At 39.7% G+C, this 17,735-nt stretch overlaps 1 protein-coding gene across 4 annotated transcripts in view; it reads left to right on the top strand.

Annotated features, from left to right (window-relative positions):
- Positions 1-17,735, top strand: part of pcsk5b (proprotein convertase subtilisin/kexin type 5b) — a 96,335-nt gene that overhangs the window by 55,761 nt on the left and 22,839 nt on the right. The window contains exons 16-21 of one of the 4 annotated variants that reach the window (XM_037777709.1): positions 2,010-2,203; positions 4,556-4,640; positions 7,642-7,745; positions 7,889-8,027; positions 10,268-10,383; positions 12,374-14,630. In XM_037777709.1, the coding sequence (XP_037633637.1) occupies positions 2,010-2,203; positions 4,556-4,640; positions 7,642-7,745; positions 7,889-8,027; positions 10,268-10,383; positions 12,374-12,480 (745 nt within the window). In that variant the 3' untranslated portion in view covers positions 12,481-14,630. The other 3 variants (XM_037777707.1, XM_037777710.1, XM_037777711.1) reach the window with 3 other exon arrangements.

Raw genomic sequence — 17,735 nt, 5'->3', positions numbered from 1 at the left:
TTCACTTCCACCTAGAGTGATTTACAGCCCCTGTGGTTGTTTCACCACTTGTGTTGTGACTAAAATAGAATCATAACTGATGTGAATGATGGACAAAAATACAAAAACACGAGTTATGTTGAAAAAAACTTTGACATTTTGTCTATATGATTTCATGGATTCAATCATTCACATCTGCTTGCAGTGAAAGTGTGGTCAGGAAAATGCTGTATAAAGTGTTTCTCACATTTAGTGGTGTCCTTGGTGTAGGCGGTATATAAGATAAGATAAGATAAGATAACCCTTTATTAGTCCACAGCGGAGATATTTGCAGCGTTTCACAATCTTTATTGGTTAAATAATCACTTCATTATAGCAGAGAAAAGGGTGTTGAAATTGGGGGAGAAACGCGTGGCAGTGTGTACGTGCACATGTGGATTATGTGTTTCACACATGCAATATGTGTTTCTTGGCAGAAAAATCTGCAGTGTGTGTGAATAAGGCTTAAGGAGTGTGTACGTGTGTGTGTATGTATTTTGTTTCACCTTAGGAAGGGAGCCTCAGGGTGAAATGAGGGGGTGATGGAGGGCTGTGAAGTTATCCAACAGATGTTACACCTGTTCATCATATAGCCCCCGCACGCACACACTTGGTCCCTCTCCTTCTGTTTGTCCTAACTCATTATTGATACATGAAAAACAAGTTTACATTTACAGTTGGTGGTTATAAAAAACATATTTCTTCTTTAGTCCTATAAAACTATATTTTCCTCAAGGTTATATTTATAATTGCACACAATACATTACGCCCATAATACCCTTACACAAGAGCCATATGTGCTTTGTCAAACATGTGTTTTACATTTCGAGCCTGTTAACATTATCCTGAGCTGTGTGATAGGGGTTGTTAATCGCAGTGGTGGAAAGTCACCAAGTACATTTACTCAAATACTATACTTAAATATCATTTTAGGTACTTTACTTTGGTATTTACATTTTCTGCTACTTTAAACTTCTACTCCACTACATCTCGAGAAAAATGTGTCACTTTTTACTCCACTTCATTTGTCTGACAGCTTTTTATACTTTGCACATTCAGATAAATAATACAAAATATCAAATAACAAATTATGATGTAATATTGTGGATTAAGATAAGACTTTATTGAACACGGGGGAATGAACAAACTTTCAACAGTATATAAAATAATTCAAATGAGCTTTACCTTTACCAGATGCAACATTAAAGTGATGAACATATTAATAATTAAAAATTATAATCCAGTAATATATTATTCTGCATAATGAATACTTTTACTTTTTGTTTTTTAAGTATATTTTGATGCTGAGTACTGTAATGGCAATTTTCATATCTGTAGTTTAACAGTGTACCTTTAGATAATCTCAGGGCCTCACATGTTCAACTTTGTCACCATAGGACAGTGACCTGACATTTTAGGTCTCTGTAACTGCAAACAACAGATTGCTGAAATACTTGTTATGTCTTGTGATGCTCTGTTGTCTGCTGTGTGCTGACGCAGTGATACACTTTCTATCCTTCTCTTCTTTTCTTCTTTGCACTTATCTTCATGTTATGCTTTAAATGTATAAACACTGACTACTCTTTGTATTCGGGGCTCACTTGCCACAGTCCACAACAGGTGGCTGTGCTCGTGAGTCCATCTGCAGATGCTTTAGTTATTAATGTATGCCTTTTTATTAAATTCACTAAAAGACAAGTTGTTACGTTGGTTTGTGTCTTGTTTTAACAGAAACTGCCACCACAGTATTTCTGCACTGTAGTATTGCTCCTTTTACTTAGTAAAATATCTGAATACTTCTTACATCACTGGTTTATTGTGGAGCGATGAAGTTGATTTGGAATCTTTTATTATATTGTACAATCAGCATAAACTACAACCTGAACATTTGTGTAAGAAATACAAATTGTCCCTCCTTTGTATTCCACTTTTGCCCTTTTGTGATGCTCTCTTTTCACCTCCTTTCCCTCTCTTCAATCACCTCTCTCCAGGATGTGTGTGTCGGAGTGCCCCAGTGGCTTTTTCCGCGATGACAGGAAGCGCTGCAAGAAGTGCTCCTCGTTGTGCGAGACCTGCGTCGGTAGCCGTAGCGACCAGTGCACCACATGCAGGACTGGTTTCCACCTCAACGAGGGCTCCAACACGTGTGTCGCCAACTGTGGCGACGGCTTCTACCTCGACAACGGTACGTTTCACTGCTGGCCGAATGATTGCACACATGATGGCTCACCATGCAGTCAAGAATTTGTTTCCAAACTCTTTCATCGTTGGTCCCACCAGGAGGTTTTATAAGCTGTTTCTATTGTTTTCTCCTTTGCATCTGTTTTCTTATAGTTCTACAAACGACATTTAAATTTAACAGAACATCGACAAATGGGGATAATCCACAAATTCCACTATCAGACTTGCCCTTGACGTTACGTCTAGCCAGTTGTTTATTTTAATGCACTTTGCTGAACCAAACACAACTGAAAAGTTTGAGCTAGTAAGCAGTTAAAAGTGGAATAAATTATGAAATAAAGCAGACCCGCTGGAGAATTATCTATGGATAATGTTCACGAGAGGTCAGCCTGTTTTCAGGTTTATAATAAACAGAGTAGTCCAGTGGGGTTAACATACAGTACATACTGTATGTACTTACTGGTTTGTCTCATGTTCTAGATGTATGCCAGCCTGGATGAAAGTAAAGCAGGAATGAGAGACTGAAACTATGTATATCTTATAATTATGTCTATATATTGGTTTGCAGCCAGGACCGTGTAAGTCCTGGCAGCTCTGAGAGTCTCTGGCAGCAGATCTGATGCCATCGGATCCAAGTTCAATCATAACATTTCAACAGGCCAAGATGTAGTGGATACTTTTTTCTTTTGAAATGTTGGCACTGCTGAGTATTGTGTTGTGTTAAATGAGCTATCTAGAGTTTATTTTCTCTGTCAGTCTGACAGCAAGCCGAGGTGAATTCCTGCCTTTGTCAACACGTTGGACACTTTCATGTAATGATTTCATTACTGGGAGTTGCCAGCTTGATTATGGACAAAGAAATGTAAGCTACAGGATTAGAGCTGCAATGATTAATCGATTAGTTGTCAACTATTAAATTAATCGGCAACTATTTTGATGATTGATTAATCGGTTTGAGTATTTTTATAAGAAAAAAAAAAGCCAATATTCTCTGATTCCAGCTTCTTAAATGTGAATATTTTCTGGTTTCTTTACTCCTCTATGACAGTAAACTGAATATCTTTGAGTTGTTGACAAAACGAGACATTTGAGGACATCATCTTGGGCTTTGGGAAACACTAATCGGCAGTTTTCACCTTTTTCTGACACTTGAAAGTCCAAACAACTAATCGATTAATCGAGAAAATAATCGACAAATTAATCAACAATGAAAATAATCATTAGTTGCAGCCCTATACGGGATGTATGTTATGTGTGTTATCAACTGAATCAAGTGTGATATTTGACTATTGTGTCAAAAAGTTAAAAATACATGTTAACACAGTTTCTCACAATCTCACTGACCAATAAAATACATTTCGACCAGGATTACAACTAACGGTTATTTTCCTCATTGATTAATCTCTCTTATTTTTCATTAAGTGGGTTATCGTTCAGTGTATAAATTGTCAGAAAACTGCTCATCCCAATTTCCCAGAGCCAACGGTGGTGTCTTCAGATTTATGTGTTTTGTGTAACCGACTGTCTAAAATCCAAAGATATTCAACATACTGTGATTATAAAACAGAGAAAAGTAGAAAATTGTCACATTTGAGAAGCTGGAACCAGCAAATGTTTTGCAATTCTGAAATGACAAATAAATGATCATCGACGTTGTTGATGGATTTTCTTTTTATCAAATAATCAATTATTTAACTAATCATTTCAGCACTAATTTTGACCTCCAGCTCTCTAGAATGTAAAAGTGCATTTTCTTTTTATGGAAATCTCTCTGTGACCTATCCACATCCTTCCTCCACCCTTTAATGATTTTCAGATTCCTGAAAATCTAAACCTCACTTCCTCTCAGTCTCCTCCTCTCTGCTCTGACCATATGACTTCCCAAACAAACCATAATACTTGTGTCATACATAAGCAACAGCTTTGATTAATAGTCATAGTCCACTCTATGGTTTCCCAGAAATAATAAAACACGTTGTCCACGGATATTTTTGGCAAGCCTCAACACAAAGTGTCCGTGTGCATTGTGTCAAAGCGCGTCGTTGCCTTTACTCTGCCTTTAGAAATATTCATCTACATTCCTATCCTCCCTCACAGAAACTACAATCTCCTTTCTCATCCCCACAGCTTTAGCCTTTTGACATTTCCATTCTTCCCCCTGCCTTTTGTCCTCCTGTTTTGTTCATTCTACTTATTCTCTCCTTTTCTCACTGGTCTTCCTCACCCAATTTACTCATACTCCTCCTCTTCATCATTGTCTTCTTCCTCTGCTTCCCTCTGTTTTAATTTCAAATGCAGCCAGACCTCTGGTTCCTATTAGCCACTGTGTATGACTGGCTCTCCTTGTGTCTTTCAGATTCCAACATTTGCAGGAGATGTCCAGAGAACTGCAAGAAGTGCACCACCTCCAATATCTGCACAGAATGTAAACCTGGGATGAGGTGAGCTGGGAGTCACTGCTAAGAGTTTAAAGCATTGGTCATTTTAGTGCCTTGACAGGAAGTGGTTTCAGTCTGTTGCTACATAACTTGTCATTATTATACACCTTATAACTTGCAGTGTTTACGTTTTTAACATAGTAACATTATAGTTTTGCTGCAAACACATTAAAATCACTGCATTTCTTCTTTACTGCTGCAGAAACAGTTTGGAGGATTTGTTTCACATTTCACACCTCACTATGACGGCAGGCTTTTCGGTCCGCCTTCAAGTGTGGCTGTTTCGAACAGGTCTGTCTATAAACGTGGTCAGACAAACTAGTTTGTTTCAAGCAGACCTCCTGCCTTCATGTTAATTGGCAGCATTTACATAACGCCTTTATCCAAAACACTTCACAATTTGCCTCTCATGATGGCAGCGAGCTGCAAGGTGCTGGCCTAACGATCAGGAGCAACTTAGGGTTCAGTGTCTTGCCCGAGGACACTTTGACATTTGGACAGGATGAACCGGGGATCGAACCTCGTGAGTCACAGACGCCCCTAATGTTCCCTATGTGTATTAACAGCTTGGTTCATATTCAACTTACCTAAATATATGATTTAAATTATTAATAAATTATATTTAATAATGTTAGCAACATGGTATCCATGTGACTATGGGGCTCTATGCTTGGAAAGGCCTTTAAAGGGATAGTTTGGGTTTTTTGAAGTTGGCTTGTATGAGGTACTTATCCACAGTCAGTGTATTACCTACAGTACATGACGGCCGGCACGCCCCCAGTGTAGCGTAGCAGACAGGAGTTACCGCAGTAATTAAAGCAAAGTACTGCTGTGGATGGAGCCAGCAGCAAAATGTATTTTAGCCACCTAAAAGAAAGGCTCACCTAAAAGAATCAAAAACAGTTTAAGTGTACGCTATATTTAGAATATTTTTGACTGTTTACCTTACCGTCAGACAGCCCTTTCCGACTGGGAACTGAAGATGTCGCGACCGCAACCACACTCCATCGAAAATACCTGTAATTTTAGAACACAGGAGTTGCTGGTCTACCGCTGCCTTGATGGGTTACTTTGTTTGTGCTATTGTGTGACTTTGGTGAACCTGAACTAACACAAACACTCTTACTGATCGTGGCACAGTAGACTAGCAACTCCTGTATTCTGCGAGGTAAAATTACAGTTTTTTCTATGCAGTCTGGTTGCTTTGGCGAGAGCATAGATAACTGCTTCAATTCTCCATCGGAAACACAGACTATAGCTGTCTGGCGGCAAGGTAAACCAGCAAAAATATTCTTAATATAGCATACCCTTAAACTGATATTGATTGTTATAGATGAGTCTTTCTTTTAGGTGACTAAAATACGTATTGCTGCGCCCACAGCAGTACATTGTTTTGCTCTGGTGTTGGTACTCCTGTCTGTTTCTCCAAACTGGGGGCGTACTGACTATGGATAAGTACCTCATACAACCCCACTTCAAAACACCCAAACTATCCTTTTTAACATTCAATATAATTGTGACCCTGCTGGTATTAACCACAGCTTGTTCATAAAAAGATCTACCCTTACAGTCAGTCCTCTGTCATACTAGTACAAATAGGTCAGGTTTTGTCTTTTTGCATTAATTTGGCTTGAATTTCAGTGTTGTGGTTTCAGGATAAAAACCTTTTGTGTTCATTCACTCCAACGCAGCAGGAATACTGTGTTGCTAATTTAGACTGTGGTTTGGGTTCGCAGCATGAACCAGTGAAACCAGGGCTTCCCAACTGTTTTCCACTTGAGATCCAAATAGAGTAAACAGAGTTTCACCCTGTAACCCAGGCTTATTAAAGCCCACATGCACTCATGTCATGCAGAGACCCACAAGAAGCGGAGCTGTTGCCCATTTTGGGTTGTGGTCCTCACTTTGAAGAACCTCTGATCTAAGCGGTTTAGTTATCAATGCAGACATGTTGCAGTTCATTTTCTGGCCACTTCCACAGCAGCCTCTTCAAACCGCCCCCACTACACTTGACCTGACAAAGGATAGGGCGTTTCAAAGTGCTGGAATTCCTGATAGGTCATGAAGGAAACACTTGTGAAGCGCTTAAAACATATTGCGGTCTTGAACCCAGCTTTAAGTGTTCAGTGTAGCCAGAGGTGGAGGTGGGGACACTTGTAAGCCATAATTTCCTCTGAATGCCAGCGAAACCACAGTAAGACACATGCTCACACATGCACACGCACACACACAGCCTCCCATTCAGTACACCATTCATGGTCGGTTAGGAGCCGAGGAGGAAGAGAGGACCAGACGAGATCGTTTCTGGGAAACGTTAACACAGACCAGCTGTTTTTCAGTTTACTGCGGCAAGCTCACCAACCTGTCCTCACTGTGACTTCACAGAACTGCCTGTATAACCTCCAAACCTGCTTCCTAACTGACCTCTACCCCTCTATCTGGCATCTATCGGCTAAATCTCTTGTATATGTTTCTTCAAAACAACAAATTCCCTTTGACAACAGTTGAATCTTCCTTTATGTCAGAGAAAAAGTGAACTAGGCCAGCAGCTAATGTGTACACCCACATTATATCACTGGTGCTGCAGTTGTTTTTTCGTTCTTCCTAAACATTTGCCCAGAAAGAAACTTCTAAAGAAAGTTGCTCAGTAGCAGCTGGCAGCTTTTAACCAGCAAACTTTAACTGATTTGCAGCAGTTTGGATGTGAGCGTGCTGTCACACATTTTACCATTATTCAGCCTCCTTTGCAACAAGCTAGTATGACATGGTTGATACCAATGGATTCCCTATGTTTTATAGTTTTGCAGTATCTTCACTATCTTTAAAACTGAGCCCGCCATAACCTCTGAAAGAACGATTGCGTTAAAGTAATTAGTGGCATTAATACGAATTTGCGTTAACGCGTTATTATTGCGTTACCTTTGACAGACCTAGAAATGTTTACTTACTCTTTTCCCTGTTATTTACTATAAAGGTATGAATGTGTATCTTTTTCTATTTCTAGTCTTCAAGGAAACAAGTGTCAAATGACCTGTGACCCCGGGACTTATTATAATGGCCACAGAAGGACTTGTGAGCCCTGTCATCGAGCATGTGCCACCTGCGCAGGTAGGAAGTCATACAATTTATTAGAATGACATTTATGTAGGTCAGTGTGTTCTGTTGTTGTTGTTGTTTAGCTGACATGAAGAATACTGTAAAGATTTTTTTTTTTTGCTTCAACATTTGATTTGGGTCTGTGTGTTTTTCAGGCACAGGTATAGAGGCGTGCACAAAGTGTGCAGACGGCTACTTACTGGAGGACTGGCGGTGTGTGTCAACATGCAGCACTGGCTACTACCTGTCAGAGCAGACGTCAGACAACGGGCAGGTTCAGAGGTCCTGCAAGAAGTGAGTCAGCACACTTGCCAACACCTCTACACCACAGTAAACCTTTAGATCTCCAGTCTACAAAGATTTAAAAAGAAGGAAATCTAAAGTTTTACAAAGTGAAGTGCAAATGTCCTAACTTTTTCTAGCACAACTTGGTGACTCTGCAGTGCCATGAGCGCAGCAACATATATTCAGTAGGATAAACAACATGATCTATATAATCAAGGATATTTAAACCTACAACAAGCTCAGCTAATGCTGACTCGGTCAAAACTGCATGTTATTAGTGATGTTTTAGGTCTCAGATTTTTGTCCATCCTGTCTGTCCTCAGAGTCAGCATCTGTCATTACTTTCTTTGCATATAGCGTTTGTCTTGTATCTCTTTACCATCAAAAGTCAATAGTGAGTTAGTTGCCGCTCTATGTGCACGAGAGGAAACCGAGATTCTGCTTCAACAAAATAAGAGAGACCACTGGATTTACAGGCAAAAAGTTGCCAGGCAGCATAAAAACAGTGTAAATTCTACACAAATGCACATGTGGATGTAAAGACAACATGCAGAACCACTCTCACCACTGGAGCTGTGTCCCTTTCTTCCATATAGCTTATTTTTTTGTAGGGTTGGGACTATTTAAAGTGAAGAAAATTCATGTTATTTTCTGCACCATTAATTTGCTATGGCCTGTTATTATCAGCAGCTCCTCTAAACTTTTAGCTGAGGCACACAGTCACGTCAGGATACTTAGGTAGAAACCATATAGTGTCTGTCCGTACATCTGTCTGCCCGGTCCATTCTCGTGAACATGATATCTCAGGAACGCCTTAACGAAATTTCTTAAAATTTGGCACAAATGTTCACTTGGACTGAAAGATTCACTGATTCGAATTTGGTGTCCAAAGGTCACTGTGACCTCACAAAACATGTTTTTGGCCATAACTCAAGTTTCACACAAATGTCTAACAGGATAAAATGATGTAGTGATGACATTTTGGACAGACATGGATTTTTAACTGCAACCAAACTCGTTAACGAAGGCATTAAACCATGTGGTGGTAATTCTAGTTCTTACTTGAACCACAACAGATGCACAAGCACTAGAACTGAAACTGTTCAAATTATTTTCATCAGACATTATTTAAAATGTAAAATGATATTTCGTCTATGTTTCACTCCGGCCAGTAGGGGGGGGGATACGGCCCCCACAGCACTGCCTTTCTTGTCGCTGTGGCACAATCTTTGCGTTTCCCAGTCCGGTCCGGTTTCTCATTTAAAAAAGTGGCCAGCACAACAAAATTACAATCAGTCACTGTAACATTAATAGGAAATGTAAGTACAAACCCTACAATAGAGGACTTTGCTGTCATTTGGAGTTTATTCCAACAGCATCAGACTGGTGCTCCTCACTGTTTCACCTTATAACCTTATATATGAATTTGCAGCATCTTAACAAGCCTTTCAAATCTGCCCTTTGTTGCAGTCACTGTTTCTGTCTTAGAGCTGTGCCACAGTCCTGTTGCCTCACTCTTCAGCAGTGTTAACCTGGATGAGGAGGAAAGGGAGGGAAAGAACATGTAAACATACTCATATTCCTATTTGATGACTACTTTGCCTTCCATCACACCCAACTATCCAACTCCTCCACAGAGTCAGACATCTTGTCTGCTTTTCTTATCGTTCCTGGAGGTGAACTTGCCTCCGTGGTATTTCTCTCTCCCACCTTGACTCTTTACTTGATTTCTTAATTCCCCATTTTCACACCAAATGTGACAGCTCCGTTTTCTTGTTGCCTAATGTTGGCCCTCTGCTGCTAAAGGCTTATTTCAGATATTTTTCTATCCAGTTTCTGTTGTGTCTATTTGGGTGATACAATGGTTTTCTCTCTTTGCAGTTGATATGTACACAAAATCAGATATGACTGTATGTTAGGCTAGCTCACACTTACTAAAATAACATGTCTAATACTGCAGAAAAAAAGGTAAGTATTTGAAAGTCTAATACAGATTTGTGTTTTGCTTAGCTTTTGTGCTTCATTATTGGAGACTGCTGGTCAGTTTCGTAGTTCAGTGGTTTGAGTGAATATTGGAGAGCAGCGAATTGGAAATGTGAGAGCTCTGCAGAGAAAAAACTTTAAAGAAAATCAATCACTATAAAGGCAAAAACTAGTGAAAGATGGCTGAAATATCCTATCTGAGGATATGTGAGCTCAGTGTAGTGCTGCATAGACTGGTATCTAATTCTTCAATCGACCATCGACAGGTGTGACCATAGCTGCTACGAGTGCTTGGGGCCCGGTGAAAGGAACTGCAGCAGCTGCGTCAGTGGTTACAATCTGGAGGCAGGAGCCTGTGTGGTCAGCACCATCTGCAAAGATGGTGAGTTGTCAGCGTTCTTATCTACAAGATGGCCTCAATGTGTTTATTTTATGCTTTTTGCATTGCCTCTCACGGTCAGTCATAATGCATACTAATATTGTCCAGAGAGAAACTTCTAGGGGTGGGAATCACCAGAGGCCCCACGATACGATATTATCTCAGTACTTAAGTCACGATACAATCTTATTGCGATTTTAAACATTAAACGATAAGATTTTTCAACTGCAAATTATGCAGTTTGTCAACAATTTTTTTATCTAATAAGATAGTTTTCACTCTGTTCATCTCGGAGTTTTCATTCACATATCTTGAGGTCAGAGGTCAAGGGACCCTTTAAAAATTGCCATGTCAGTTTTTCCTCGCCATAATTTAGCCTAACTTTGGAGTATTATTTAGCCTCCTTCGCCACAAGCTAACATGACATGGTTGGTACCAATCGATTCTTTAGGTTCTCTAGTTTCATATATGATTTGATAAACTGTATATCTTCACTAGTTAGAAGTTAAAAAAAATCAATACTTTATTTTAACATAAACTCACTTAATACAATATTGCCACCCCTAGAAATTTCTGTGAAGGCTTAAACCATCTAGAGTACTGAATTGAAGTCACTACAGGAAGAAAACATTATTTATAATGCAATTTGATTCACAATAGTGTTTTTGCAAAATGTTTGAAAAAATACACAGATTGTGGTTTAAACAATCCCCGCTAATCAAAGAGCCAAAGGCCTCAGAGGTGCACATTTACATCTCAACTGTCCCTCAGACTATTTTACATCTCCACATGAATTAAATTGTGTTATATCCCACAGGGTATGGAAATATGAAAGCAGAAGGCAGCTTTATTTAGTAAAAGCTAAGGATTCACCTGTGGCCTTCTTTTTTTAATTTCCTGAGCTTTGTACTAACTTCTTGAATCAAACTGCCTCAAAGCAGGAGGGCGGCCTGTCCTTGCTTTTGCTTTTTGTGTTCTTTATCTAAAGGTCTCATTTATGTTTTGCATATTACTAATATAAAGTTTCTCTGGGATTACCTACTCACACATTCTCATTTTATTTTAACACAAACTCACTCTTTTCCTGGTAGTTTTTACTGTACTTTATTGCATTTGCTGAAAGGTTTCTTGAAGCATACTTCAATTTTTCATATTTTTCAAGTGCTCCATATACTCTGCTTCTCTACAATAACTTTCTGATTTCTACTTGCATTTACTTTCTTTCACTGCTGTGCTTTATGGTCTAATCTCTTCCGTAATGTGCATGTTTGGCTTACGGATCTTTTCCTGTAAATATTTTCTCACTAACTTGCTGAGGTGATTATGAGGCTTCGCCTGCAGTGTGTGATTTGTTGCTCCAGCTGTGACCTTCTAGTTTTAAAATGGACCTAAGGCCAAAAGGTCTTCCAGCTTGTGATGAGATAAGGCTCTGAGGAGGAAAATGTCTTTACTGTGTGACCTTTCTTATGATGAGTACTTTACTTAAAGTGCACACTCAGTCTGTTCCTAAACCAAAGCTCAAAAGTGGCCGGTATGTTTAAATGCTGTTGGTAAATTACATAATTGGCTTACAGTTTTACAGACTGGTGGTCCACTTTAAGTTTTCTGTGATACACCAAGTTGTGAATTTAAAAAAATCTCCAATTTGCTAATTGTGTGACGTTTGTTTTTTCTCTCTCTCTCTGTTTTTCTCCCAAATCCCTTTTTGTTTTTATTTCCCTCTCTCCTGACGTGGATCCAATCACTCCACTGGACAACAATCATTTTCCACCTCGATGAACATCACCTGTGATTGGATCAAAAAACTCTTCCTGTCATCTGAACCCTCTCCTGACCAATCACACGGCTCTGCCTGCCATTCAACCATTTCTAATGGTTCTTCCCTATGTGTGTGTGTGTCTGTGTGTTTCCGTGTGTGTGCATGTTTACCCCCTCCCTTCCTTCCGAACTCCCCTCGTATCTCTTCTTCCTGGTCTGTGGAAAGCAAATGAAGAATCTTGGGCGGAAGGCAGTTTCTGCGTGCTTGTTAAAAAGAACAATCTTTGCCAGAGGAAAGTGCTGCAGCAACTGTGCTGCAGAACGTGCTCGCAAAAGGGGTGACGGGACGTACTCACTGGGCGTAAAGGGAGCGCGGGGGGGACGTGGGGGCACAGGGGGCACCCCTCCTTCTCAAACCCCCCCCTCCCTGCCCACTCATTCACAGTCACATAATTTATAAGAGAATCTGTGCCTCTTAAAGGGACTGCATCGGAGGTGCGATGACAGGACTACAACAAACCTACCTTTTTTCTGTACTGGGACACACACACGTGGTCAGGGTGTAAAATGACTGGGACTTATTTCAAGAACAAATGAAAACAAAAGTGAAAACAAACAAAAGAATAAAAGTGTCGGTATTTTGTGACCAAAGCATCGATGCCAAAATAATTGAACCTTCTTTTTTGTTGCCAGTGTAGGAAGCATAGCTTAAAACCAGGAGCCACTCAGCCTGTGAATCTCTGAATACGTCTGTGTGCATTTTTATTTTGGCTCCTCTTCCTTCTCTCTTTCCAGTGTTAACGATAAACAGATGGAAAGTGAATATACAGTAGGGAAGGCTTTGGTTTTTCTGCCTGTAAATATACGTCAAAGGAAAAAAAAAATCAAGAAGCTCACTCAGTAATGTGAAAATAATGTCTGTCTGGGCTGACTTTGGCTGTGTAGGGGAGGGAAGACAAATTCACACACACACACGCACAGACGAGATACATACGTACCACACACATACACTAATAAACATGAACTCAGACACACAAATCAGCCACCACTTGAAGTACAGTGTCACCGTATCCTGAGACTGATGCACGTTACTAACCAAAATCACCTCATTTCATTTATTTAAAAACATAAACCTGCCCTCTGAATAGTGTGTGTGTTTGTCTTTATTGGTGTGCGTAGGAGAATGCCATTAATTCTTAATGTAAGCCCAGACAGCATTGATTCATTCCAGAGGTACTACAAGACGAGTCGATAACCGTTCCTTCCGGAGCTTTCTGCAGGGAAGGAAACGCTGCAGAGAGGTATAATGAATTTGTGGTGCTAGGGATGCACCGATGCCCATTTTTGATTCTAAACTTTTGCCCAAAACGGAGTATCGATTCCATCCATTACTGTGACAGAACAATTTAAAGCTCCACCATTACTTTGTTGTCACTGGATAAAATAATTGAAATATAACTTTGTTACAGGGAACTGCACTTCTTCTATGTGTTGGTTTGTTTTTCCACATACTGTATGTAACCCCAATAAAAGGGAATTTAGTCCAATAATTATATTTGATCAGTATCGGTGCATCCCTACATGTTACTGCTCTCAAATATAATAGAGTTTTAGAAGTTTCTACTCTTCGTCATTCCATTATAATGGCAATGCATATCAACTGAAGTATTGCTCTACACTTTCAACACAGAAGGTCAATGATCGGCACAAAAAATGTTCTGTCGTTATGTTTCATGTGCAGGTAAAGGTCTCTGACAGGCAGAGAGATGGCAAACTGCTATGGTGCAAATCAGACTGTTCTTTCTGTTATTTCAGAAAAGGAGTTTTGTTCAAAATGTAGATATTGAAACACATTTGGGAGCAGAACTTTTATGTTCAGTCAACCCAATAAAAAATCTGAAAACAAACACAAATCAATACATTTTTTTCCCGTCATAACTGTTAGAACTGAAAGTGAGCTGACAGCATCTCTGCAGAACCAGGAGTGTGTCTGAAAATCATATTGAGCCAAAACTGTACTTGTGTTAAGGCCGACAGATGTCTGGTTTCTCCTCCTGTCCGTCTCTGAACCTCACCTGATGAAACTCAAAGGTTATCCTGGTGGTGCTTGTTTCTAATAAAGAACAGCAAATATAATGTTTAAGATTCATATTCTATTTGTGTGGGTTTTCACACCTGCAGCTTGAGCATTTTCAGTATTAGATGAATTGTTGTACTGTCAACTGGTTATGGTTCTTGATGATTTGTAATAAAGATTGATGACTCCCCTGTTTTGGTTAACAAAAACTTATTCTTGGTCATTGTTTAAGATGACTTGAATTGACTTTAGATCGTGTGGTAGTAGACGCACACACAACACCCCCTCGTATAAAAGCTGTTTTTATTGTGTACCTGTGACATATCTGTGACAATGCATTATTAATGTTACTCAAAGTCCTAGTTTTGAAAATCTTTTTTTACTTAAGTGTTCTTATTAAAATGTTTAATCTGTTCATGTTTTTGTTTTCTTTTCAGTTTTCATGGATTATGTTGACAGTGTATCATTTCATCCATTAGCACTTATGTTCATCAGTTTCTCACTTCCTTTCCAAAACATTAGGTTCCCTGTTTTCACTCTATTGAGTTTTTTAAATTCATTTTATAAATGCATGTAAGGGAATAACATCATTGAAATTCACATCATTGCTTTCAGACACTTTTGGTTTTTCAGAGCTCGATCAGATTGATGAAATGATCCACATGCCCCGGGCAGAGCACTTACAGGGAGACATGTGCATTGACTATTAGGTGGAAGTTAAAAACAGGTCAGCGATGCAAGGTTGGTGCTCCATTATAGGTGCAACCCCTGAATGTAGAACTTTTTTTTTCGAGTTACTCTTTCAATTTTACAGCATTTTCTTTTTCTTCTTTCTTTATTAGTATTATAGCAGTAGATATCAACAACTCCAAGGCTATCATTCAAATAATGTCAACATATATTGCTACCAAATCAGTTCTGTTTGAGGAGGAAACCGATAACTTTCCTGATTATGAGAAGTCACATTTAACCCATAAGATACAGTATATATCGTTAAGTAATGATGGTAGTATTAGTAGTTATATTGAACATCCACAATAAAGCAGGTGTTTATAAGTAATATGGCCAAACTCCCTGTCACCCCCATACAACTGTCTTTTGGTTTGTTCCTATTCATGTTGTAAAGCTGGTGTATTGTGTATAACGTTGGCAAATGTGTAACCGCAGGAATTTGAGAGTGGATTTTGCTAAAATCTTTCTTTTCAAGAGCTCGTTGATGCTGTGAAGGTTACACTGTCATATTCATTTCTCTCACCCTGAAACGGTGTGAAAGAAATGGTGTAATAAGTGACTCAACACGATTTATTTGTAGGTATTATATACACTGGTATCAGTGCCAACTGTTGATGCACAAACTTTGCATGATAGAGTTTGTGTGAGAAAATCCCCACCAGTACAATTCTGACCTGTTTTATGAATCCAGTACAATTTTCTGCACTCAAGACTCACATGTTTTTTTCTACAGTCATTATGCTCATTCATTTAGGAATAAAAAAGTCTACATCCTGCTCATAAATGCTGATTTCAATCCTCACCAAACTCCAAACAAATGTTTCTGTTAAGAGCACGTCTTGTCATGACTTGAGCTCTCTCCAGTGCTGATTCTAGCCATAATTAACATTATCCTGCCAATTTTTGGCATCTACTGGCTCTCAAATCATGTGGGGAGCCATGAGAAATCTTAGTTTATCATGCTGTAGCTCCTGGGCGGGCAGCTCTGTGGCTATCAGTATGGCTTTTTTGGTACTTCCCACCCCATCGCCACAGAGATGAATAAGGTCCAAGAAGAAGGAACAATTCCCGGTCGTAATAAATTCACAATATTAGATAAGCAATATGGGTAATATTTTCTTGACCACCTGCGGGATGTAGTGAATATATAATTTTTTACCTCTTACTTTCTTGGACCAAGTATGTGCAGGTGTCAGGAGGTAGAAGGGCCAGGGAATTGGGATTCAGGACCAGGTGTGGTGGATGTCAGTGTGATATCTGCCAACAGAGCTCTCTCTCCTGACAGAGTAGACTGTCAATGTCCTCGCAAGGTCAGCCGAGTCCATAACAGAGGAAAAGTTTTACTCCCCTGAGTGACAGGCTCTCTTTCTTCTCCGCTCCATTCTTCTCCCGTCTGGCAGTGGGAGTCCAAAGTGTCTGCTTTTGCTGAGTGGAGTTGTGCGGCTTTGCGTCCCTTGAGAACTTGGCTCCCTGTTTGTTTGTGTGTGTGAGTGAGCGAGTGAGTGAGGGGGAGACAAACAGAAAGACAGGGAGACAATTTGTGTGTGTGTGTGTGTGTGTGTGTGTGTGTGTGTGTGAGAGTGACGGCGTTTATTCGGAGGCTGTTTGAATGGTTTCAGCAGAGCTCTACTGAATGGGAAGCCACTGCCTGTTGTGTTTGTAAACAAAGAAGCTCTTTTGTTTTGAAAGGAACAATTGAGCTTTTCACAGAAAGCCAGAGAGCACAGACAATCTCGCCGCTGCCTTGAAGGATGCTCACACACTCACAAAAAAACAAAAACAAACACACAGCTCCATCCTTATGCCTGAGCCTGTGTCTGTCACCTTTGTCTAATACAAAGGTAGGATAGGAGAAAATGTTTATGCCTCTTTTGTTACGGCTCTTTTCAATGTTGCCAAGTGTGAAGCTGAAGGTTGATGGTTTTGCGGAACTTTTTTCTCAATCCTTTAGCAACTTTGGACACAATAGCTTATTATGTGTGTCCTGAGTGAATGTGACCAAAGTTGATTCACATGGCGTTAGGAAAAGATACTTTGGTAAGCATGGTTTGATGTTACAAGTCCAATAAGTATGATTTCTACTGATGCATATTGTGGAATGATCATGTTCTATATCTACCTGGAGTGTGATGATGCTTTTGATCAATGTCAGTGACTCAACAATTGCTTTGCCAGGTGTTGAGATTTCTGGCGCACAAAACTCATTTCCAGCCTGTACAAAAACTTTCCGACCTCCCGACAACCTACGCACATTTTCAACAGCGAAGGATGTGGCAATGCTGTTGCAAATGACAAATTGGCATTATTACAGAATGTTGCTTTATGATATGGTAGATGATTCTGTTGCATCTCGGCTCTAATTTGCAAGCTCGCTTCTCCTGTTGTCAGGCCATTAAATAGGCGTTATCGGTCGCTAAGCACCATAGATGTGGGTCAATAGGGGCCTACTACACCCAAAAGTAGGTTAAAAAAAGTTGTAGTTTTGTTGCCTAAAGCTAAAGAAGCCTTTTTGTGTGTGCTCAAAACATAATGTTTCATGCAGTTTTACGTGTTAGAACGTGTTTCGCTTTTACTTTTACAACATAGTAGGTGTAGTAGGCTCCTAATGATCCATTTCTATGGTGCTTATAGCAACCGATAACACCTATCTAATGGCCTGATAACAGTCAAATCGGGTGCAGTAGCTGGGTCAAAGACCTGCTGATGTTGCCATATTCTGGTCACTCATACAGGTCATTAAAGGTATTGCTTACACAATGGCCCGTTTAAGTCTTGAGCTCAAATCTAG

This window comes from Sebastes umbrosus, chromosome 8 (genome assembly GCF_015220745.1).
Source record: "Sebastes umbrosus isolate fSebUmb1 chromosome 8, fSebUmb1.pri, whole genome shotgun sequence".
Taxonomy (NCBI): Eukaryota; Metazoa; Chordata; class Actinopteri; order Perciformes; family Sebastidae; genus Sebastes; species Sebastes umbrosus.
Note: the sequence above shows the minus strand (reverse complement) of the source record. Positions and strands in the feature narration are given on the sequence as shown.